At 42.9% G+C, this 24,595-nt stretch overlaps 1 protein-coding gene across 1 annotated transcript in view; it reads right to left on the reverse strand.

The window, feature by feature from the left end:
• Window positions 1-5,413: 5,413 nt before the first annotated feature.
• WNT5B (Wnt family member 5B) overlaps window positions 5,414-24,595 on the reverse strand; it is a 124,635-nt gene continuing 105,453 nt past the window's right edge. The window contains exons 4-5 of the mRNA XM_048500216.1: window positions 20,948-21,240; window positions 5,414-6,861 (exon numbers count right to left, since the gene is read on the reverse strand). Of these exons, the coding sequence (XP_048356173.1) occupies window positions 6,403-6,861; window positions 20,948-21,240 (752 nt within the window). The 3' untranslated portion in view covers window positions 5,414-6,402. The remainder of the gene's footprint in view (window positions 6,862-20,947; window positions 21,241-24,595) is intronic.

Genomic DNA, 24,595 nt, shown 5'->3' on the forward strand with positions numbered 1-24,595 from the left:
CAGTAACCTTCATTGCCATCTCATAGGATTTCAAACTTCCTATAAGACGTTCTTGCAGCTTTGTCACAAGCTCACCGCCAAACTTGCTCAGGTTTTCTTGGTTCTTGTTTCATCAGTTGCAAATCCCCAGTACACCGGGGTGCCAGGTTGACACAAGGATGAAGAGGATGTCAGGGAGTGATCTCACCAATGACCTCAGAGTTGGACATGCCAGTCTTCCACCAGCTCATTGAGAGACTCACCAGGGTGCATCAGATCCCACAGAGCATTCCAGAAACCAATATGAGCCATAAGTCTCCATAGGCAGGCATAAATCTGCCTGTCGCCTATGCAGGGAGGGATATTGAGGCCCATTCAGGCCTTCAGGGCAGAGTGATCTGACCGTGGCACTCTATCTATAGAGATCAGATTCACATTCTTCCCCAAGCCAAAGATCAGATCCAGCATGTGGCCTGCTTCATGTATGGGACCTGCACTAACTAAGAACAGTCCTAGTGCTACCAGGTCCGTTGCCTGAGATGATGAGGCCGAGTTCACAGGAACATTGAAGTCCCCCAATTAGCTTGGGGTACCCAGTCCAACACAACCTCTAACAGGTTCAGCTGAGTATCGGCTGGTGCACTAAGCTTGACAGCCAAACAAAATAGCCAAACTCGCCACAGCATCCCAGACTAGTCTCAGACGTTCAGTGCTCGAGATCACTGGGACAAGGATTGCCCTGAGTGAGAAATCCTCCCGAATGAGCACTGCTACTCCACACCCTCTTGGCCCTTTGTCCAGGCCTGATGGTAGACTGAACAAGCTGGGGAGGAAGTTCTTTCAAAGCTACTGTTTTGCCCTCCCACACCCAGGTCTCAGTCACGCATGCCAGGTACAACCTTAACAAACCAAACTGCTAACTCACAGCGATGTGCAATTGAATCTAAATGGCTGATGTCCAAAGTGCAATTCATACTTACACAAAGCCCTGGAGAGGCAGCACAGAAATTAAAAAATATATACATATATATCTTACACATTTTGGAAATTACATGTTCTTTTTGCCTCCATGTGTGGCTTGCACCTGTGCAGTCCCACTGTGTGGCTGTACGGAAAACGCTCAATGAATAACCTTGACAGGTAAATGCAACCCTGTTTTCCTTTTGCCTATACGACATCCATTTCTTCTGTGCAACCCAATCATAAATACATTGATGCATTGGAAATTTTAAAAAAGAGCTTACGAGATCAAATCAAAGGGCAGTTTCTTGAAATCAGTTACTGTACCCTGTCATCATCATCTATTCAGTTTCCTCTGAATACATCTGAATCAGCCCCATCTTCTCTCTCTCCTCATTTAAATCTTTCCTCAACATGTGTTTCTTTTGAAGTTTGTCTTCTGATCAATTATCTCACTTCTTTCACCTTCCAACGCCTGTCTTGTCCTTGCTATTTTTTCATCTAAACCCACCTTCTCCTTTTATAACCTTTGTTCTGCCCTCTTTTACCTTGGCAAGGCATTTGGTTACAGATTGTATTAGTCTCTACCATGACCTTGCAGACTAATGACGTGAAATCAGCATGGAGAACAAGTTAAATCTAAAGTTTTGGGACTGAATGTGGAAAATCGAGCTTTAAATTCCTGGCCTTGGGCAAGATACTGTCTCTTTCTGCACAACTTGTCTCATTGAAATACTTTTTGGAGATCAGTCACAATCAGGTATAATCCCCTAAAACTAATTTGTAATTTAAAATGTAGTAAAGAGCTAGATTTCAAACAGGACAAATACTCTACAGTGCACAGTTCTTGCTGAAAGGAAGGCTTGGGATATGACTGAAGGAAAAAGTTAAGAGTCAGTGGTGTTTTTTTAATCTGAGCAGAAAGTATACTGTTCCAGGCACGTATAGCTGACAGATTTCATAGGAATTGGGTCTCTTTCCAATTCCTGGGGAGTTTTTAAGGGAGCTGGAAAAGTTTATTATGGTCTCATTTTTTCCATGAGTGGAACACAATTTTCATTGCTTCAAAATACTGTCCCATTGGCTTTGGATTTTAAGTAAAAAGCCCATAAATCTACACTGCTTGATGTATTCCAAGAAATTGTTCTCCGGGATGCCAACAAATGTATGGATTGATAATTTTTAAAAACCCTACAGCAAAACCCCCAAACCATTATTTTTAAAAACATGTTAACAACCAGTGTTCTTTCTTTTGTGCCTTTTAGGCTCTTCAGATCTATTGCATTAAATGACACATTTAGCAGCAGATACATTATAAAAACTACTGGAAATGTATGGCTGTTAACAGACTGTACTAATCATAAACCAAATTTCAGTGGACACTTGCTAAATTACATTTATTAGCATGTTTTTGTACATATAGAAACCTTAGTATAAAAAAGCTAGTGTTATAATAAAAAAGCCTTTCAGCAAACCCATTTTGAGCTGCACCTTTTGATCACTGTGCAACTACTATAAATAGCCCTGTAGGTATTGAAAAATCACTTCCATTCATAATTTACTTGCACGGAAATTAAAATATGAATACAGTAATTGTTTAGAAGTCCTACTCATGGTATCAGATGAAGGGTGTTTTGACTGTCAAAAGCTTATATCCCAAAATCTTGGTGGTCTAAAGTGCCACTAGAATCCAGCTGTTCTACTGAAGACCAGCATAGCTAACCTCTGGAAACGAGCTCCTGTTCAAATGACATAAATATGTCTAATTCTCAACATGGTCCCATCTGTAGATGTTTAAATCCAGAAACTGGACAAAACAGATCTTTATACAAACCTGTGAAAAGTTCCAAACTGTATCTGAAAATCTGAAATGTAAATAATTGGGGTGGTTTAAACCAAGGGGAAAAAATACCGTATTTACTTTTAAGAAACAAATGTGCTCTGAGATGCCAAAATCGGGGGTTGCCAGGCATTACTGCCAATCTTCAAACCTTGAATGCTGTCAGTAAAAGGCAGGGAAAGGACCCTTTCCAGAGTTCTTTTGGTCTCCCAGTACACCTCTGTTCCCTTCACTCCTGCCCTAGAGGGAGGATCTCCAGGACCTGGGCCAGCAGAACCACTGGGGGAACTTTCTACCATGCAGTTTGCAAAACTCACAACACAACTCACCCAGGTGTGATGGTAGCTAACAGATGACAATGCCACACAACTTGCCTGGGCCCGGCAGTAGCCTCTGTTCAGTTGGACTTGGCCAGGCCGACAGCAGCCACCAGACAACTCCTAACTTTGCTACTACACAACATCTGCAAATTAGCTAGACTTTTCTCAGGGAGAGGCTGCCTGGGAAGAGAAAACTGAGAGCCAGTAGTTGTAAGAGTGCTGTTAAAGTGTTAGACCAGGAGTGTCCAACTCTGGCGCCCCAGATGTTCATGAACTATGATTCCCATCAGTCCCTGCCAGTCCCTGATGGGAATCGTAGTCCATGAACATCTGGGGCGCCAGAGTTGGACAACCCTGTGTTAGACTCAGATCTGTGGGATCCAGGTTTAAATCCTCACTCAGTCATAGAAAAGGAAGAGTTTGGATTTATCCTCCACTTTTCTCAACCAGATCTTGCAGTCTCAAAGCAGCTTACGAACTCCTTCCCTTTCTCTCCCCTATGAGGTGGGAAAGGCTGAAAATGTGTGACTGGCCCAAGAGCCCCCAAGTGAGCTTCTAGGGCAGCGTAGGGAATTGAACCTCGGTCTCCCAGATCCTGATCTGAAGCTCTAATCACTGTACTGTCATGACAGAATCAATAACAAAATTAGATTACCTTTTACTAAAAAGCCCAGAAGCCTTTGCTCCTTTGCTAAAAATTCCAGTTTAGATCACAGACCTAAAACTGCTTGTACAGCATGCGAATCCAAACCAAGGTGGGTAGAAGCCTGGAATGCAGAGAGCTGCACAAACACTGTAACAGTTTTGGAAGCTAACTCTGTGCAGAACAACTGCTGTCCAGAATGTTGAACTGGATCAAACTTAAAGTAATGAAGTTTAACAAAACATGCAAATGAGTATGAAACAGCATACTTTTAGGTTTGACCCAGTTCAACATTCCAGACAGCAGTTTTCTGCATAGTTAGCTTCTAAAACTGTTCCACACTGGCTTTTGTGGGGTGGCCACTGTTGAACAGTAATAAACTAACAGTCCTGAGTGAGTCATGCAAGTTTGTTTGTTTATCTATGCATTTGTTTCCCACCCATCACCGAAATCCCTGGTTGTGTGGTTTGAAGTGGCTGGGGGTTGCTGTCAGGCCTGGCCTTAGTGAATCCTCCCTCAAAGGTCAAAAGCCCTAGAAAAGGCTTTGCCTGCCTTTTACTGGCAGAAATCAAGACTGTAGCTTAGCAACCCCCACAAAGGCCATTGCTGAGGGCATTCATTCTTAAAGGTATAGGTACTGCTTCTATTACGGGGGTCAATATTTATATTTATTTTCTTTTCAGCTTTCAGGTTATTTTGCTACCCTGGGACTCCTTTCAGATTTCTAGAAAGGTTTGTCTTGTTTATCCATGGCTGTAATATCTGAATTTAATCATCTATGGATCTGGCCATGTTGAGAACTTTTGCCGGGATGGGTGGAGTAAAAATATAATATAACATAATGATGGTTTCTCATATGCAACATGATCAGAACATGCAAGCACATCTTAAACAAATATATGCCTGTAGTATATATCTGGCACAAAGACAAAAAGGGCAACTGAACGTTGAAAACAGTGGAAAAGGCTACTTTCTTTTTAAACATTTTGTTCACACGCTTGTGTGCAAATTAATTCCTGAATAATTCCACTGAGTTAATAGGTGTCTTGACAAAAGTTAAGTTTCTTTTAGTTTCTTTTATAACAACAAGAAGCCTTTATTGGCATACAAGTTTCTTTTATAACTGATAACTGTGGTTAAGAATCCCAGTCAATGGATAAGAAACTGATCTCTATTTATTCAAGTACCAGATGCTATGAAAAGTGGGAGTTAGTTGAAAATGTCTGTCTTCAGTCTTGGTGTACCACATGGGGGAGAACAGAGAAAGCATACAAGCCTGGCCATTAACCAAGTTGTGCTCAATGTCAACAAACACCGGTTTGTGATGGCTGAACTGTGCCTCAGTCCCACAAAGCAAATTAACCACACCCATTTTGTATACTGACTATTTAGTCGCATGCTCCTTCATTCATTACAAAATCATCATAGCATTGTGTCAACCAGTTCTTGCCATATGCAAAAGCATATAGATTAACTAGTCCCCATGCAACAGTGACCTAATAAACCAAACATCACTTCTTGGTGATTTTGTCACATCAAAAAGTAACATGAGAATTGGGTCTGACTGTAGTAAATTTAAACTAGGAAGAAGTCCAACTTGGCAGGAGTCCCTGTACTATGAAACACATTAGCAGCAACAGAAAACAAATACACTAAAAAAAACAAGGGAGAGGGTGAGAACAAAGGGTTTTTTTAATGTTGAAAAGGAACTGTACATCTAGGACAGTGATAAGGAAAACATAAAAAAGAGCTTGCAATATGACTAAGTCCAAGTTGAGGACTGAGGTGTGGTGTGTTTGTTTGGCATTGTGGGTCTCCATATTCCTGTCAAGTCCAGAGAAACTCACACAGAACAAATCCAACAGGCCCAGGAAAGTGGTAGCCACCTCTTTTTTTCCACAAGGAGAAAATGGACCTTATGGATTCCACCATGACAACTTTGCCCTTTCAAAGCTTTGGTACATTTTACCTCCTTTCCCAAAATGCAGAAGAGCCAGATAATGGGTTCCTGTCAAGGATATAAGGATAAAGCAGCACTTCCAGGTCGAAAGTAACGTTGTCCTTTTCTAGGCAGGGGAATCATCTGCCATTGTGCAAAGATTTATCTTCTCTCCATGTGACGTGCGGGCCCTGACATTTTAAAACTCATTTTTCAATGTCAGATGCAGGCAAACTGCTTTCTAGTTTGGTATTCCACAGCGTGCTTTTAGATGAAGCAGAAAACAGCTCCTACATCCTTCCAGAAATTAGTCTGAGCATTTAAAGTGTGTCCAAGTGTGTCCAAAAAAGCACAATACACCCATTGGAATTCCAGCTGTAAGATGGTAGAAGGCACACGTCCGTCGTCTTGCTTCTGGGGTAAAATAGAGGGAGGCAGATCTTTTCCACCAATGGCCATCCTGATTCCCTTTTATTCTGGCTGCAAGGGTGGGGGAACCAGCACACAAATCCCTTTTCTTGCTCCCTGATTAAATAATAAAAAGGAGAAGCCAGCCATTCTTAAGGGAACTCTTTTAGAACTGAAACAAAAAAAACCCTGTCTCTTAAATAAGCTTCTTTAATTATTATTATTATTGTCACCATCTATTTACTTATACAAATATATAAAATATATTTATATAGATTTATATAATATAATTTTTAGCTCTCTGGAGGGACTTTCATTTACAGACATATTGATCGACAATCTCTGTGCATTTTTTACACTTCACATAACAGCACCAGTGGAATTTGCAGTGGCAGCGTTCCACCTGCACACTCTTGAACTGGTCATAGCCCCGTCCACAGCACATCAGCTCACAGCCGTCCATGCCCTCTGAAGTCTTGTTACAGAGCCGGCTCTGGGTGCCCAGTGACCCCGTGGTCTCATTGCGGAGGCAGTAGTCTGGGCTGGAGTCCACATAGACCAGGTCCTCCTGAGTAGGCGAGTTGAAGCGATTGTTCACCAGCTCTAGTTTGCCCTTGCGACTGATCCGCATGGCTGCCGCACTGTCGTACTTCTCTTTCAGCAGGTCACCCACTTTGCGGAAGTCGGCCAGTTGCAACCAGCACGTCTTGAGGCTGCAGGAACCCGAGACACCGTGGCACTTACAGGCCACATCGGCCAGCTTGTACACTGCCTGTGGATGGGAAAAAAGGAGAGTGAGATCAGGCAAGCTGTTAATCACTCCCTAAGTCTGAACAGTTTAAAATAGGGTTGCTAATCTCCAGGTGGGGCCTCGAGAACTGATCTGTAGACCATATAAATTGTCTACAGAAAATGGTCTTGTATTCCACCAAGGCCCCGCCCCTCCTCAGACTTCACCCTCCCCAAGCTCCGCCTTCAAATCTCCCAACTTGGATTTGGCAACTCTAGTTAAAACCCTCTGCTGAAATGTTCCACCTCTGCTGTCCAGTAAATGAGGAATGGCGTAGCACAGAAGCTAAGGGCAGGAGAGAGAGCTTCGTATCAGGAAGTGTCTCGTTTAAATCTGCTATGGGTGGCTCAATGTACTCACAATCAACCTCCATCGACAATATGGGGGTGATAATGTTAAAGGATTGTTATAAGGATTCCAACCTGTAATGAATGTGAGGTGATTTGAACATCTAAAAACACGGTAAAAATAATGAAGTAGTATTTCATTCAGGTCTTGTACCGGAAGAAGTTCCAGTGTATACCTTTTGCATCCTCTAAGTCACATGAGGCTCAAGAGACTTCCCCAACGACAACCAGCAAGCTTAACGAATCATAACTGATATTCAAAATCACACCTCAGTTTCTGCATTGCTCCACTAAAGAGTTCCAATTTCTATCAATGGGGCTCTTAGCAATCCCATTTTTTAACAAATGAGATGTGTGTGTGTGTGTGTGTGTGTGTGTGTGTGTGTGTGTGTGTCTGTCTGTCTGTCTGTCTGTCTGTCTGTCTGTCTGATCAGTCAATGATGCTGTGCAGTCAGTTTTTGGACACCTCACCTGTTCATTGCTGTTGACTTCAGTGGGACCTACCCTGTCAACAGAAAGTAAGGGGCTTTGAGGCAATATTTTTTCATTTCTCACAGAATGCACCATTTTTGCCTTTTTGTAGTCAGGGATTCAGATGAGTTCCTCCAGGGAACTCTTGAGGAACCACATCTCACTCAAGGTCTTTTTCAAGCTTAAAAGCAGCTCTGTGGGTGGCTGGTAGGGTACAAATTAAGGCAGTGATGGTGGATAGTGGGTTTTAAAAATAATTTTCCCTGTGATATTTAAAAAACTCAAAATGCACCATGAAACTGCTATTGGCCTGGCTGGGGAAGGAGGAGATTTTTTTTAACAGTAAGAACTGTTCAGCACTAGAATCGGCCACTTAAGGGGGTGGCAGTCTTCAAGCAATGGCTGAATGGACACTTGTCAGGCATGCTTTAGGCTGGCCCTAAATTGAGCAGGTTAGACTAGATGGCCTGTATGGCTCCTTCCAACTCTTATGATTTTATATCATGCTTGAGTTTTTTCTCCTACATTAGTAGGTTTCTCCTGGAAGAATTGCTAGTAGGTTCAGGGGACAACTTTGGAAAATGGTGCAAGGAAATGTTCCTGTCCCCCCTACTTTTGTCTGCAGTCAATTCAAACCTTCCTGTGGATGCTCTGAAACTTTAAAATGATCATTGGAGATGTGATTGTGGATTCTGCCATCCTTATGGCTTAGTAGAGTCAGAGTCAAGTGACACTGAGTCCCTGTAAAGTTGGAATACAGGCGGGGAACTAAAGTGTTTTAGGGAAGAAAGGAATTGATAGCTGAACACTTTTCCTGCCTGAGTGCCCCTAGGAATCTATTCTCCTGGAGGGCCTTTCCTAGCCTGAAAGAAATCACCTCAGGCGGAAAAACAGCTGAGAAAAGGCAGTTCTAGGGGTCCTGAAAGAGAATAGTTTATTACTCCTATCCACTCACTTGCACTGGGCTTTATCAAGAACCTCAGTCCTGCTTTGTTGGTATTCAGCACAACTGAAGTTGTGTCGTGCATCATTTACGGCTACTCTGGCCCAGGAAAAAGAAATGCAGCTGGAAGCAACTTATGCCATATCTTGTTGCAGCATGCATGCCACCTTGTGGTCAATGGCTTATCTTATCCATGTGCAACTCAGCCTTTTATCCAGCCATGAAAGTCTGGGTATAAAAACAAATAGTTCCTGGCTGCTTCCACATGGAGTTCTTGCACAGGCTTAGCATCCGAACTCCAGCATTTTTTCAGAGCATCCACATGATGCCGTTTCCTGACTGTCTGCTTTCCACGTTTCCCCTGATTTGCCATGATCTTTCCCAAGTCTGGTTTGGTACAATCTTTTTGGGACGATTGTACTGCAAGTGGGTTGCAGGCCACGTGAATCCGAAAATATGCATTTGTGAAGGCCAGAGTAGCCATCCTCGCCCTTCCTCAGGCCACCCACCACCCATGGCAACCATTTCCCCATGCCACCAGACAGCTTTTTTTGATTTTAAAAAAATCATCAATGTGCACACTGTAATAGCATTATAGTGTTACATCCTCTGAATCTCCAGCTTTCATATAAAATGAAAAGGGCTACAGCCCTTTACAATGTGACAAAAATGCCTTTCCTGTTTTATCAACAATGGAAGCAGCTAATGATTTACATTTTGTTTAATGAAAGCTGGGGATTTGAAAAACCTAGCTCACCAGACTTGACCTGGATAGCCACAGGCTAGCCTGATCTTGCCAAATCTCAGAAGCTAAGGAGGGCGGGCCCAGATTAGTATTTGGATAGGCAACCTCCAAGGAATACTAGGGTTGTGATGGGGAGGCAGGCAATGGCGAACCATCTCTGATTGTCTCTTGCCTTGAAAACCCTACAGGGTCGCCATAAGTCAGCTATGACTTCACAGCGCACACACATACACAAAAGCAAATGAAGTTTGCTTGTACCTCATGTGTTGTACCTCATCAGCAGGTACAACTGGATGTCATCAGCATATTGATTAGAACCCAGGCCAAAACTCCAGACCAGCTGAGCTAGAGGGCACATATAGATGTTAAATAGCATTGGGGAAAGGACTGCTCCTTGGGGAACCCCACATACCAGTGGACGGCGCAAAGTGGTTCTCTCTCCCAATGCTACCCTAACCTTCTCTCCATGACCCCTGATGAAGGAGACCAGCCACTGTATGATTGTTCCCCTTATATTGGCACCAGCAAAGCAGTGTGTCAATAGATCATAGGCTACAAGGTTAAACGCTGCCAACGGATCAAGAAGAATTAGCAGCACCGACCTGCCTGGATCCAGCTGTCTCCTGAGGACATCTGTGAGAGTGGCCAATGTGGTCTCTATCTCATGACTGAAATGGATCCAAGGCCAATGAATCATCTAGAAACACCTGGAGCTGCTCTGCCACTCCCAACCACTTTACCCCAAAATGGCAGGTGCACCACTGGAGAGTAGCTGACTAGATCCAAAGGGTCTAGTGATGGTTTCTTCAAGAGTGGACCACCTCCTTCAGCCCTACCAGAAACACCCCTGTACTCAGGGACAGATTTATAAGGTCTCTCAGGGGAGCCTCTACACAACCCCATTGGCTTTCACCAGTCATGACAGATATGAGTCCAGAGGGCAGGTGGCAGATTTTACAGCTGCCAGTCTGAGAGAGGTGATGGAAGTGGTCCAATATTGAACCTGAGGACGGTGACCAAGGGACCTCCAGTTCTTAAACTGTATCAAGACTGGCCAAGAGGTCCCAGGGAAGCGGCAAGATTTTATGTGCAAAATTTGAGGATTTCTCAGTGAGGGTCATTAAGGACCTAATCAACCTAAACAACTGAGCCGGGTCGTGGGCTGACAGATATAATGGAGGCCTCATAAAAAGCATTATTTGTGGCCTTCACTGCCATCTCGCAGGTTTTCCTAAGCGTCCCATAAGATGTTCTTGTAGCTTCATCATGAGACTTCTGCCAACTAACTCTAATCATTCTTTTTTCTCAGTTCTAAGGTATACCAGGGAATCAATTTGGAATGTGGGCGGAGAGAACACTGGGCGCAATTTCATCAATGGATTCAGATAGCCAGCATTGCCAGTCCTCTATCATCTCATTTAACAAGTTGCTGGGAGGCATCGGATCCTGCAGAGCATTCTGAAAACCAACAGGTTCCATGGGCGAACACAAATCTGCTTTCCACCTGTACAGGGAAGGCTTCGGATACACGGATGGGCCCCCAGGGCATAATGGTCTGACCATGGCACTTTCGTCAATTTGTGTCGGGCCAATATCTCTTCCCATCGCAAAGATCAAATCCATGATGTGGCCCACTTCATGTGTGGGGTCTGATATAACCTGTGAGAGCCCTAGTGTCGCCATGGTGGTCCTACTATTACAAACACGGGCAGCCTCATTCCCTGAAATATTGTAGCTGGTTCCACTTCCTGCTGTGGCCATTTTGTGGTTGTGCCTACCACCCTGCATTAAAATTCCAAAACTCAAAATACTGGAGACTCCTCTAGTAGACAGATCATTGTAATATTATAGTGGTATGTCAACTGCCAATATTTGAAAAGGTTCAATGCAGGGGTCCAGTGGCATAGGAAAAAATAGTGGCCATGGGAGATTAAGACATGGAAAGCGTAGGGAAAATTACTGTGTGGATGCTCCAGCAACTACACAGAGAGTCAGCATTGTGTGGAAGCAGTTCATGATTTTTTAAACAGTATATCATAAAACCACTTTTTAAAGCAGGTTTGTATCTTTATGTGATACAAATAAAGCACTTGGGGCCCAATCTAACATGGAAGGAAACCCCTGAGTTGGGTAGAAAGGCAGCATAGAAATGTTATAAATAAATAATAAATAAGCAATTATAATGATGCAAGCATGAGAAAGGAAAGACCCCAAAGGATGTAAAACAGCAGAGAGCACTCTGGTTTCCCAGACCTTTAATTCTGCATAAAGAAACGGCTGCCTTAAAGAAGAGCCTCCAGACTTTGAAAGCATGGGGATTGTTTTAAAATCCCCCCACCCCACCCCCAGTAAATACTCTACAGCACTTTTTGGATTTTTTCTCTTCTTGTTCTCTTCCAACCTAAAGCTGAATTAGAGCCCAGGAACCTTAAATTTATTCCTCTGTCCTTTGCTTAAAAGCGACTCAATTTCATAATCTATATCTGGAGTGTATTTTGTGTAACAGCTCACAAAGACTTTGCAATATCTGTTTTGAGCACTGGAGATGATGAGAAATAATAACAAAGTGCCTCTGAACATTTGCAGAATTCTGTTCCCTCACCAGTGTATCACCTGGACATCCTCTGAAGTCATCTTCTAAGGGCTAGCTCCAGGGTGAATTTGGTTTAAATTATGGTTTAAATCACTAGTCAGCAAGATTCAATTTAAATAATAGTTTTCTATATAAAGACTCATTCTTGCTGGTATAATCTTGATATTTAAAACCAGATGAAGGTTTCATTTTTGGAATGATAACTTTTTGGATTACTTTTACAGTTATGTTAAAAAATTACTAAGTTGATTATACTATCAGAAACATAGAGACAATAATGAAATTATTGTTTCATTTGTGCCACCAGGCCTTGCATTTCTTTGTTGCAGTGTTGCACCTGTACACCTTGTGTGTGTGTGGGGGGGGGACTGGTGGCTCCTGTGAGGTGGGGGCTGTCACAGTAGCAGCTCCCACCACGCTTGCAAGATCTGCTTGTTCTCAGCAGCAGTGGCTCCCACTGACTGCATGCCACTTTGTGTGAGGTGGGGGGCACTGGCTCCCATGTTGGGGCCACTATTTCATGGCAGCAAGAGCAGCTCTTATCCCTCCCCCTTGCAAGAGCCAGCAGCTCACAGAGGCAGTGGCTCCAAACCACTTCTTGCAGGGCTATCCTATAGTCATGACATTCCCTAGTGACCCTAATGGCCAATTCACCCCAATGATGATTCTTTTCAGTTTTAGGCTGACAAATCTATCACAAAAAATTTCAGACATTTCAAAAATTATACTAAAGAGGAGAGAACGAGAGCTAATGAGGAAAGGAAACGGATAGAGATAGAGGAGGAGGAGGTGTAATTATCAGATGAAATGGATCATGCAAGATTATGGACTAATTTTGGCCTTAGTGTTCAAAACAAACAGAAAAAGGTCTTGCCCAGGGTTGCAAAGGTCACTGGATTGCCCCATCTATTTTATTTACTTATTTGACTTTTATCCTGCCTCTTCCAATAAGTCGGGCTCAGAATACGTACGTACGTTAGCCTTTATTGGCATAATCAAACAATAAATATAAAATACAACAAAATATATAAATACCATTAAAACGGCAATGTATAGAACTTGATGGTGCTTTGACACTACTGGGGGACCAATCAAAAAGGGAAGGGAAGGGCCACTTAAAACTCTTACAGAAAAGAACAACAGTGTAAAAATAGATCACGGGGAAAGGAAAGGGGAAAGGGAGGCATTTTTCTTTTATACTGAGGGTCAGCATATCATTAACCCACTATTCCAGTTAAAGCACGCCCAAAGACTTCGAAGTATTTCAGAATGGCCTACTCAGCAACCAAACCTGCTCTATAAACCCTAAGCAAAGGGTGCTTAAAAAGACCACCCAAAATGCAGAGGCATCCCAGAACCAAATTATTATATCAAAATTGTAGTCGACAGGTTGGGGAAAAATGTATTCAAGTTTCTTCAAAACGTCACAACTATGTAATTTTAGGACACCGCAAAATCATGCGAGTCAGATTAGCATAACTTTCCCTTCAAGTGTTAGCAGTTATGATATATGCTCAAACTGGTTAGCATTAAAAATTGGAAGTCGGTGTATTCTGAATAAGATTTCTTGCTGGATAAGTTTCAGTCTCAAGTCCAGCTTGGCAGCGCTTATGCATCTGTTTTCAGCTGTAACTTGAGAAGACAAGGAAGATGTGATTCTACTCACAACATACTATATCCAGTGATCAAACTAGATCGCACAGCAGCCAATTCAACTCTTTTAGGATCTCTGCTTATTACATGTTAAAGTGGGGCTGGAAGTCTGACTTTAAGAGCAAAGTAGTCTCAAGGGTGCTAAATCCTTCCCCTTCTATCAGTGTACTCACGATCTCCCTCCAAGGTGATTTTTTTCTTTATCTGATTTAGGAATGCCATGTAGATACAATATAAGGGAGGTGGGGTGCAACTAGAATAACCAAACAAGCAAATATTTGCACACAATGGGGCTAGCAGTCATGGACTGTATAATCTGTGAGTTGACTAAATCTACAACGTATACATTAAAGGGGGCTGTAATGCTGCAGTACATCTTCAAGTCTCACGTACAGATAAGGATGAATTCATAAGAACTAATCAGCACTTTTACAATTGTTTCCCTAATCTTTACAGGATAGCCAGTGGTGGGATTCAGCCAGTTCGCACCACTTCAGCAGAACCGGCTATTAAAATGGTGCTTGTAAACAACCAGTTGTTAAATTATTTGAATCCCACCACTGGAACCAGTTGTTAAATTATTTGAATCCCACTGCTGAGGATAGCTATTGACTAAATATTGAATACTGAAAATCCAACATGAGCAACCAACTTCAGGATATTTTCTGTCTTCAAAAATCTTCAAAGGCTCATGGGTGTGTGATATTTTCAATGCAGATCAGTGAGTCATATATGAACTTGTTCTTACAACAATCAAGTTGGCCTTCTTTTGGCTCTGCAAAGTTTTCTCTTGCTGCAAAAATGTTGACACCATGCACGCACACTGTTGGTAAAAGTGCTGATTAGTTTTTATGAATGCATACTTGTCTGTATGGCCGATTCTGCACAGGCAATGCGGGTTCATGGAACCTGTTTCTTTGCCTGTGCCACCATTTGTGCGGTGGATGCAGGGGCAAGTCAGGATTGCTGGGGTCCTGGAGGTAGGAGGCAGCATAGTTTGCACGGAAATGCTGTGTTTCTGTGCGAACCGCACAGCCGAGAATCTCCCCATCTGAGAATCCACCCACCTGAGAATCCCCCAACCTGAGAATCCACTCCTACTGAGAATGGCAGCCGCCTATTACAGTATCCACTCTAATGATAGCTGCCTGGGCAAGCCACCATAATGATGGACGAAAAGGGGTATGGAATGAGCGCTTCGTTGCCATAGTTCGTACAGGCAAGCAGGAAGTGTTTGCAATCCAAGTTAAAGAAAAAGTTGCTAATGTAGCGATTTTCATTTAAACTGGGTTCTGGCCAATAAAATGGGCTAGGGGCATTTGGGGGGCCAAGTTCTGTGGGGACCCCCCCACACACACACACTTTTGAAAAGGGGCTCAACCCGTTTTACCTGGCCTGTGCAGAATCACCCTGTGTGAGACTTACCTGAAGATGTACTGGGGCATTACAGCCCTTTTAATGAATATATTGTAGATTTAGTCAACTCACAAATTACACAGTCTACGTCTGCTAGCCACATTATGTGCAAAGGTTTGTTTGTCTGGTTAGCCTCTATGCAGAGCCTGGGGATCCCCTGAAATTACAACTCATCTCCAGACTACAGAGACCAGTTTTCCAGGGGAAAATGAATACCTGAGGGTGGAATAAATACCTTGAGGATGGCATTGTAACCTACTGAGGTTCCTGCCCTTTCAAGGTTCCATTCCCAAATCTTTTCCAACCTAGATCTGGCAACATACCCCCAGTGGTGTAGCGCCCAGGGAGTGAATGGGGGGCGTCTTGCCTTGGGAGCGCGCCAGTGTGGGGGTGCGGCAGGGGCGAGGTGGGGGCGTTCTGGGGGCATGGCAGGGCACACGCCTGCTTCGGGTGCAGTTCCCCCTCCCTACGGCTCTGCATACCCCCCATCAGTAGACAGAGCAGCCTGGCAACCCTGCTCCCACATATGTCCTCCTTATGTTCAATGTTGAACCAATCCCCTGCTTTACAAGTGATGGGGGCAATCTGCCACCCAGTCTAGATCTTAGAGTGGGTTGGTCAATATCTTTAACAACGGCATTTGACCCAAACAGAGTGAGGAGAGCTAATATGTTTGAAATACCAATAGCTTCCAAGCCAAATGTCGCTGTTAATCAACATTTGGAATGCATATATTTTTGTTCTCCTCATAGCTTGCAGTGGTTTGTAGCTTGAATCGTTACACCTAATTAGGCAGGACGCCAAAAGGGATCTCTTTCCCAGCCAGCTTTTAAGAAAAACAATTGCCCTGTTTATTTTGACCTCTCCAGCCATATTGCTAAGGGGTCAAAGTTTAAATAGGTGATGGTAGTCTTCCAGGCATTTTTTACATCCTCCTAAGCAGCTGTAAGTTAGGGCTATCACCCAGTTAAAGAAAATTAATTAATTGTATGAGTTTTAGTTGATTAACATATTGATTAAATTTGCCTACCTTTCCAAGTGAGAAAACAGTAGCTCTAAGGCACACTGTTTTTAGGATATACATATGTTTTCATCTTAGAAGAGCTATTCTCTCTTCAGGAGAGAAGGCCTAAAATTACCGTTCCATCATTATGTTTCATAAGCACTTACAGTAAAGATAGGGTTTTTTTTAAAAAAAAAAATCTGCTGTTCAATTACTGGGGGAGGGGGGCTTTTCGGTCACACTGAAAGATTAATCAACTAATCACAGTCCTGATTTAAATTCTAGGAGTCCTCAAATGTGCTGACTCAAATACTGCCCAATCAACAAAGGGCATAATTGTGCCATCTGAAGATAGCCTTTGGTTTCCAGTAGTGAACACAACGTTTCTTTTTGAAGTTCAGCACTGTGTTTTTACAGACTTTGGGCTATAATAATATTATAGTATTACCTTTTTCTACCTGGATATCTTTTACTGGACTGTATGATTAAACTGTATAATTTGAAAGAGACAAACCCATACTTGTTTCTGTGATGCTACTGCCATTGCCCAATGTTTTTATGCAGCCTTTTGGCCCTTCTAAATTCTAGGTTTTTTTTAAAAGGATGCTGTAAATCAATCCTCCCCCTGTCAGTGGTCTTATTACGTCTGAGTTTATCCTGCTGGATCTCAGGAAGTGATATTGAAAACATCTGTCCAGAACAGACAAGAGAAGCTAAGGTGAAGCTCTACACCCAGCACAATTATCTGTTTGTTGCAAACTCCAGAGGTAGATAACAGGCAAGTTAATCTTCATTACCTCAAATTAATTACTTAGATAGAACAAACAAAAAATGACTGAGAGTGACTTCCCAGTAATATGTTCAGATGTGCAAACCTTTAACCAAATCCTAGGCAAAGGGCTGCCAGCTCCAAGTTGGGACAGTTCTGGAGATTTGAGGGTTGAACCTGGGGGACATGGTTTGGAGGGGGGGGGGGGGCTTCAGCCACAGTCAACCCTCCAAAACAGCCATTTTCTCCACTGGGATTGATCTTTGTTGTCTGGAGATCAAAGGTCTCCAGGCCCCAACTGGAGCTTGGCAAAATTACCTAAAAGGGACAGCCAAGTATTAACATCCAAAGCAGTTTCCCCTGGGACTTCCTGGCTGAGATGGGATCAATCAGGCATCTAGAAAGAGCGCTACTGACTGAGCTATGAATGAGATGGGCAAGATGAGGAGAATCAAGAGGAAGCTGAGGCAATTATGCCAAAAAAGGTAAACTATCTGTTGTCAATCTGTAAATATTTAGACATGGGATTGTTTCGGATCTCCCCTCTTCACCTCCAATTCCTCTCCTGACTCTCTTCCCTCATAAGAAGCGGAATGTAAAGAGAATTAATGGACAATTCATATGTGGTTGATTAGCCAGGCCTCTTCCTCTCAGTCCTGCTTCAGAGGGGATGGAGTGATTGCTGATTGAGGCCTGCTACTTGTTTTAATTGGTAAACAATGTGGGAATGCGTCCAAATGCCACAGAGCCAGGGGGACAGATAAGGAAAAGGATGGTAGGAAAAAGGGGGGAAATGGAGACCAAGTGGAAAAGGAGACAGATGGAAGGAAAGGGCACGCTGAGATAACAGTCAAACACAAACAAACAGGGCAATAAAGTTAAAAGTCAGGGTTCCCCTGAAACATTCTAGAGTGAAGTGGAACAGTGATAGTGTCAGGACTGTGACAAAAACTGAAGCAAACATCATTTTGTTCCAGTCACCTATGGTTTTTCCTCAGAAAAAAAGCCAGACAGAATTCTCTGTTCATTACTGCACTTGCAGAGAACGAGGGGGAGAGGAGATCGCTTCCACACAAACACTAGTTAGGAATCCAGTATGCTAGTCATAGCACATCATGGTTCCCTGAGAAGAAGGAACTGAGGTGGCAAATCCTTCCATGCAGACAGGAAAGAAGAATTTGAATTTCCATCTAGTGTTGGGTCTGGAATTAGTGAAATTCCAACCACTTCCTTTAATGGTTATCTCTCAGTGACAACTGGTAGGTACAGTTTGTAAGATCCCCTTTGACTCCTCCAAGCCCTTTCATCTCTTCTCCACTTACGGCAATAGGCTATCTTGGTTTGTATTTAAAAAACGACATCAAACTTCAGCACTTTATACAGAACTAATGACCATTCTATAGTACTGATGGTGGAAATAATTACACACTAAGGAAGAAATTACTGTGGAGGTCAAATTCTTTTACATTCATTCTGGCAACAACAACATCACAGAGCTCAGAGATACTGACTGCATACTTTTCTGGCTCACAATATGAGGGACAGTTTTCCATTTCTTTCCAAAGTGTGACTATCTCAAAAATACACAGTGGGGAACCAGGGCAAACAGCAAAACCTTCCAGAAAATTTCTACAGTATTACTAATATTTTTAAGAAGTGAATATATGTTTCATACATTATGAAACATACTTCATCTTTAACAACAGTTAAGTCTGAAGAAAACAGTCCTGCCCCTTAAATAGAGGCTTAACATGTACAAATAGGCAGCTGAAGGCTTTCATGGCATCAAGTTAAATAAGATCACCTGGTAAATAACATTACATTGAGCTGCTCTTAAGGGTATAAAACACTTTTTCCCAGGTCAGTTGCCAACGCTACTGCCATCAGGAAGGAAAGGCCTTTTAAAACAGATAAATCCACTGTGAAATACTCCACCCACGACAAAGTCCTATAAAAAGGGATTGGTAGTCATGCTGCAAGAGCCAGTATTGCAGGAAAAGACTGCCATTAAAAAAACTACACTCCAGAGCAGGGTCGCTAATCCTGAATTGGATAATGTGGGGGGTGTAGCCCAGGGAGGGGAGGGTTTGTGGAAGAACTTCAGTGAGGCAGAATGCCATAGAACCAACCCTCCAAAGCAGCCATTTACTCCAAGAGAACCAATCTCTGTAATCTGGAGATCCAAGAGATCTCCAGGCCTCACCAAGAAATCAACTTTACGCCAGAGTTGCAGGGAGGGGATCTATGCACAAAATTCAGAGAAAATTTCAGAGGGAAAAGTTTGGACTCTATGGAATTTTACCCAACTGAGGTCACTCTTTTCTCCAAACTCTGCCTTCCTGAAGTGATATAATGCCACAGAGTCCACCTTCCAAAGCAGCCACTTCCTCCAGGTGAACAGATCTCTGTCATCTGTAGACCAGTTGTAACAGCAACAGATCTCCCGAAACCATTTAGATGTTGGCAACCCGAGGCACCACTCATGGATAGCCCACATGCTCTACATCAGTGTTCTCAACCTTCCTAATGCCATGACCTGTTAATACAGTCCCTCATGTTGTGGTGACCCCCAACCCTAACATTTATCCATTTTACAGATGGAGAACACTAATGTAGGCGACCCCTGTGAAAGAATCGTTCGACCCCCAAAGCGGTCCTAACTCCGAGGTTGAGAACCACTGCTCTACATACACATGGTTCCATTCCAATCCCTGGTATCTTGTTGTAATTGTTTCATGCAGCACAGCAAGGCTGGGAATTACCTGTGCCTGAGGGCAGAATTATGCATTACCTCAGGGCACACATTCCCCAGACGCATATTTGCCAGTTCACAGCAGCTACAGGGAGGGGCTGAATCATTTGCAAGACAGAACTGGCAGGGGAAGCCACCACCCTTCTAGCCCCAGTCTTTCCCTGGTGCAGTGGCACTTATTTTCGGTTTGTGAGCCCCACATTATCATATACATGTCCAGTTTGACTGTACCATGAAAAGCAGGAAACCTTGGGCCAGGTGGAACAATACTGTGTCTCAGAATAAAGCAATTTTATATTTTTACATGACATATGAGCGACCACAATTCAGGCAACATTTTCTTTTGTCATTAATGTGCTGGCTGGGAGAAGCAGGAGCCCTGAGAACTTCTACACACTAAAATGCAGATTACACTAAAACTTTCTGTTCCTAGAACCCACACGGCATCTGAGTCCGAGTGTGCAATTACTGCATGGAAAAAATGTGCAGAATAACCTACAGATATTTTCTTCATATTCTCTTGCCATCAGTCTCACCTCAAAGCAAACGATGAAACCAAAAGCACATGCATTCATTTAAACACACCTCATTCACTAGGATGTGTTAAGTGTTTTAAATGTATTAACTGTGGCACATTAGACAAAAATTCAGTGGGCGACACTCAACCATCTCCATGCCAAGAAAAAGCTTTGCTCATTGAATATCTCCATGCCATATAAATGCTAAAGGCCCAGATGTTCCTGCTACCAAAAAACAAGCAGGGAGAGAAACCCATGAGCATAAGACGTCCACATGTGAAATTTCCTGGAATGACAGACAGGAGTGGTCCTGTTGTAACAGGACTTTATATGTGGTAGAAGGCTTTATATGCACCCTCTAGACAAATGCTGGTATACTTTAATCCCACTGAAATAAACAACGTTTGGATACTTACATTGTGTGATCTGTTTAATCTAAGGTTGCCAACTTCTAGGTGGGGCTTGAACATCTACCAGAATTACAAATAATCTCCAGACTACATAGATCAGTTCTCCTGGAGAAAATGGCAACATCGGTATGTGGACTCCATGGTATACCATAGTGTTTAGGAGAAATGGAAGTCCTAGAATGATATCACATCCCCGCTGAGCTCCCTCCTCAAAGTTCACCCCTCCCACACACAAATCTCCAGGAATTTCCTAACCCGCAGTTGGCAACTCTATTCAGCTATATAATTTAGATTCAGTTAATTGTTGTGCCTAACTGCCATCTTTCTTACACCACCACAGCTCCCCTTATGAGGAGGGGCAGCATACAAAACTAGCAAAATAAAAACAAATAAATATTCAAATATGTCTCTTTCTCAAGAAAAGACACAGGGTTACCAGCGATCTTACCCTGCGGCCTGCCTCGTTGTTCTGCAGGTTCATCAGCGTGCGGGCCTGTTCCTGTGATCCCTTGGCGTAGTTCCTCTCCCTCTCCCTGGCATCCACAAACTCCTTGGCAAATCGGTAGCCATATTCCACATTGTCCCCACAGCCACCCCACAGCCAGTCTCTAGGCAAGTCCTTTGGTCGGGCTGTTCGGCTACAGCCACAGGTAGAGAGCTCCCCTTCGCGGCAGGCCCGGCTGATGGCGTTCACCACCCCCGCAGCGCTGATGGCATAGGTGAACGCAGTCTCTCGGCTACCTGGAAGGAAGAATGGGGAGCTAATCAGACGAGAAACCTCTGCTGGCACCAATGTCAAAATTCTAGGCACCCTGATTGAAACATATGCTGATGCAGTTCTATGGATGTACATTTAAGCACCCTATCAAGACATTCAGCATGAGAACATCCTACATTTTTCAGGGCTTCAGTGTACTGGCCTGTTCCTCTGATCCCTTGGTCTAATTCCTTTTGTTCTCTCTCAGTAGCCAAACGCTATGAAATACACACCTTGAGCAAAGAGGCACCTACTGCCACACAAGCTAACAACGCAAGCACCCTAGCATTAGTATTCATTACAGATAACTCCATACGTCTTCCTCACTTTAACCCCTTCCAAAGGATGGATTCAGATGAATAATTGTAATACTCCGTTTCTTAGCCATGTTATTCTATGCCATGCTTTACTGTGCATGTCTTCTCTACAGACATCTTCATATAGTACCTGAACAGGTAATATACCACCACCAAGGATAGCATGCATGCAGCCTACATCCAACACTGCATAATACCACATGCAGACGTGCTCCACAGTTTGTAATATGAAAAACACAACTAAAGAAAAATAAACAGATTTGTCCAGGTAACTGTTGCATCTAGCACCAGTTTCAGGAGTTGCTTGCTGTACTATTCAACATACCCAGATTACTTTTTTTTGCTACCACTAAAAGACTCAGACAAGAAGATGTAAGCCCTAAATCAGGTTACAGATAAGTGTTTTATTTACACAGTCTAAGTTCACACATAATATTGTTGCAGCTGATGAATACTGTACAGAAGAATCTAATGTGTGATTCTCACCACACAACAAGAACATGACTTCATCCATTCTGCATGTGGACACACAAGAGCTACAGAGTACAATGCATTTAAAGCATTCTTGTTAATAAGGAAAAATGGTTTATGTGAACTTGGCCTCTGTGCAGGGACCAGATGTCCAGTAAAAATGGTTTTGACTCCTCAAAAACTCAGGTTTTATTTTTGAAAGCAAGCTTTAATTGTGAGACATATTTGAATCCAGAAAAGTGAAGATTCCCATCTAGTAGGGAGAACAGCTGAATTATACTTATTGCCTTTCAAGTAGCATCCAATATTTCTCCGAACTGTCCCCATTAGGATTGCCAACCATCTAGAGAAATAGATGTCCTGTCCCTTTAATAGAGGCTTAATGTGTTGTTAGTTATCTGGTCATATTTATGACATGAAAAGCTTCAGCTGCCCATTTCCACACATTAAGTCTCTGTTAAAGGACAGAACATTTTTTCTCCAAGCCTGTTGACAACACTAATTGCCCTGAGGGATCTGTAAGCTACAAATGACTTTTCTTTGAGAATGCTAAGACACAACCTCCCATAACAATAGTCCTACCTACAGTCAGTTTGCAGAGAGAAATCTGGTATGATGTATATGAATGATCAGTAACCTTCCATGATATATTACATGTTATACTGAAAACAGATTTAAAAGGAAACAAACCATTAATCACATTACCAAAGATCATAATAATATGCCAATTTTTTATGTTGTGAGAAGAATTCTAGAAATGTATAATAATAACCAGCTATCACGGTTTTTTAAAACCTATTTTAAATTATTAGAATTTTCATCAATAACAATCATTATTGGTAATTTTGATTTTTATAATAATATATGAATAATTTTGTAGTCTCTGTCATTAGAATTAATCATAACTATAATTTGAATCTTTTTTCTTTTCTGTTAACTCTTATGTATAAATTTTTTTAAAAAATCTAAAAAAAAGAGAAGAAAAGAGTCACTGGAAAAGACAATACTAGGAAAAGCTGAGGGCAACAGGAAACGAGGAAGACTCAGTCAAGGAGGCCGCGGCCCTCCGTCTGCAAGACCTGAGCAAGGTTGTTAAGAATAGAACATTTTGCAGGACATTGATTCATAGCGTCACCATGAGTCTGGAAGTGACTTGAAGGCAACTGGCTGTTGTGGGCTTTCCGGGGGGGGGGGGGGGGGCCGTGGTCTGGTAGGTCTTGTTTCTAAAGTTTCGCCTGCATCTGTGGCTGGCATCTTCAGAGGTGTATTACAGACAGAAGAGTGTTACACACACCTCTGAAGATGCCAGCCACAGATGCAGGCAAAACGTTAGAAACAAGATCTACCAGACCACGGCCACACAGCCCGGAAAACCCACTACAATCAGTTAAGTCCGGCCATGAAAGCCTTCGACAAGACTTGATGGCACTTAACATACACACATTATTGTGCTGTTTTATTGTTTTTATTGTATTTTTCTATTAATATAATCCACTCTCGCTGTGGATCTGAGAGAAAAATAGAATATAGATGGACAGTATTGCTAACAATATCAAAAACAGTAATACAGGATAATTTCTCTAAAATGTGCCCTAAAAGAAAACATCATCATTTCATTATTTCTTCGTATTCCCTTGCTGCACACCCCACATTGCAAGAAAAGGTCTCAGGATGAAGAAGTTATCTATCACTAAAAGGCTCCCAACCCTTTCTCAAAACAATTCTAAACTCTCCCAAAAAACAATTCCTAAGGAAATCCATTCCTGCACTGCAGAAGGGCTTTTTGCGGCCCTCGCGAGGGGGAAGGGAGGGGGAGAAAAAAGGAGGAGCTGGAGAAGGGACTGGAATTTTAACACCTTGTTTTTATGATCCCGACTGGGCACATCAAACCTGAGCCCGGATTTCTCCATTTCTTGCCCCGGTAGGGTTCCATTTCAAAAGGATTTCAGGGACAATGTATCCAGCTCACACCTCGATTCGAGCACTGCAATGACCTGTCAATGATCCTCTTTACCGGCTCAGCAGATGGCACCCCAGGGAAGCCCCGTATTCTCATGCTGGGCAGGACTAGACTCCCTGCTGCTGTAGAGGCGCTTCATCCTGGAGAAGGCAAAGCGATTCTCCAGACTCCCCTCCTTCCTTGCCAAGGGAAGCGACGTAGACTGTATCATATTTTGGAGGGGCTGCAGGAGCAGAGAGGGAGGGCACAGTGCAAAAAGGTGGCACTTAAGTAGCCAAGCTCTCTATTGAGTGTGTAGTATGTATTTCTTGGCCAGCTTGTCAAACCCAGCAAGAAAGAAGGAACTAAAGGAAAGGAGCTCAGGAAGGGGTTGGTCGCAGGTTTCCCCTGTGGGTATCATTTCTACTGGCCCTCTTCCTCCAGCCCCCCAAAACATGCCAGACCAACACATTAGCCTCTATGCATTCTGCCCGTGGTCCAATCTGATGCCTGCCTTCTTCTCCGAGCCATTCCCCCTCCCCCCACATTCCCCTCCTCTGTGAACTCTTAAGACTGGGAGTGGAGGTGGGGAAAGAAATTCCAGACCTTTAA

Source organism: Sphaerodactylus townsendi, linkage group LG06, assembly GCF_021028975.2.
Source record: "Sphaerodactylus townsendi isolate TG3544 linkage group LG06, MPM_Stown_v2.3, whole genome shotgun sequence".
NCBI classification, from domain to species: domain Eukaryota; kingdom Metazoa; phylum Chordata; class Lepidosauria; order Squamata; family Sphaerodactylidae; genus Sphaerodactylus; species Sphaerodactylus townsendi.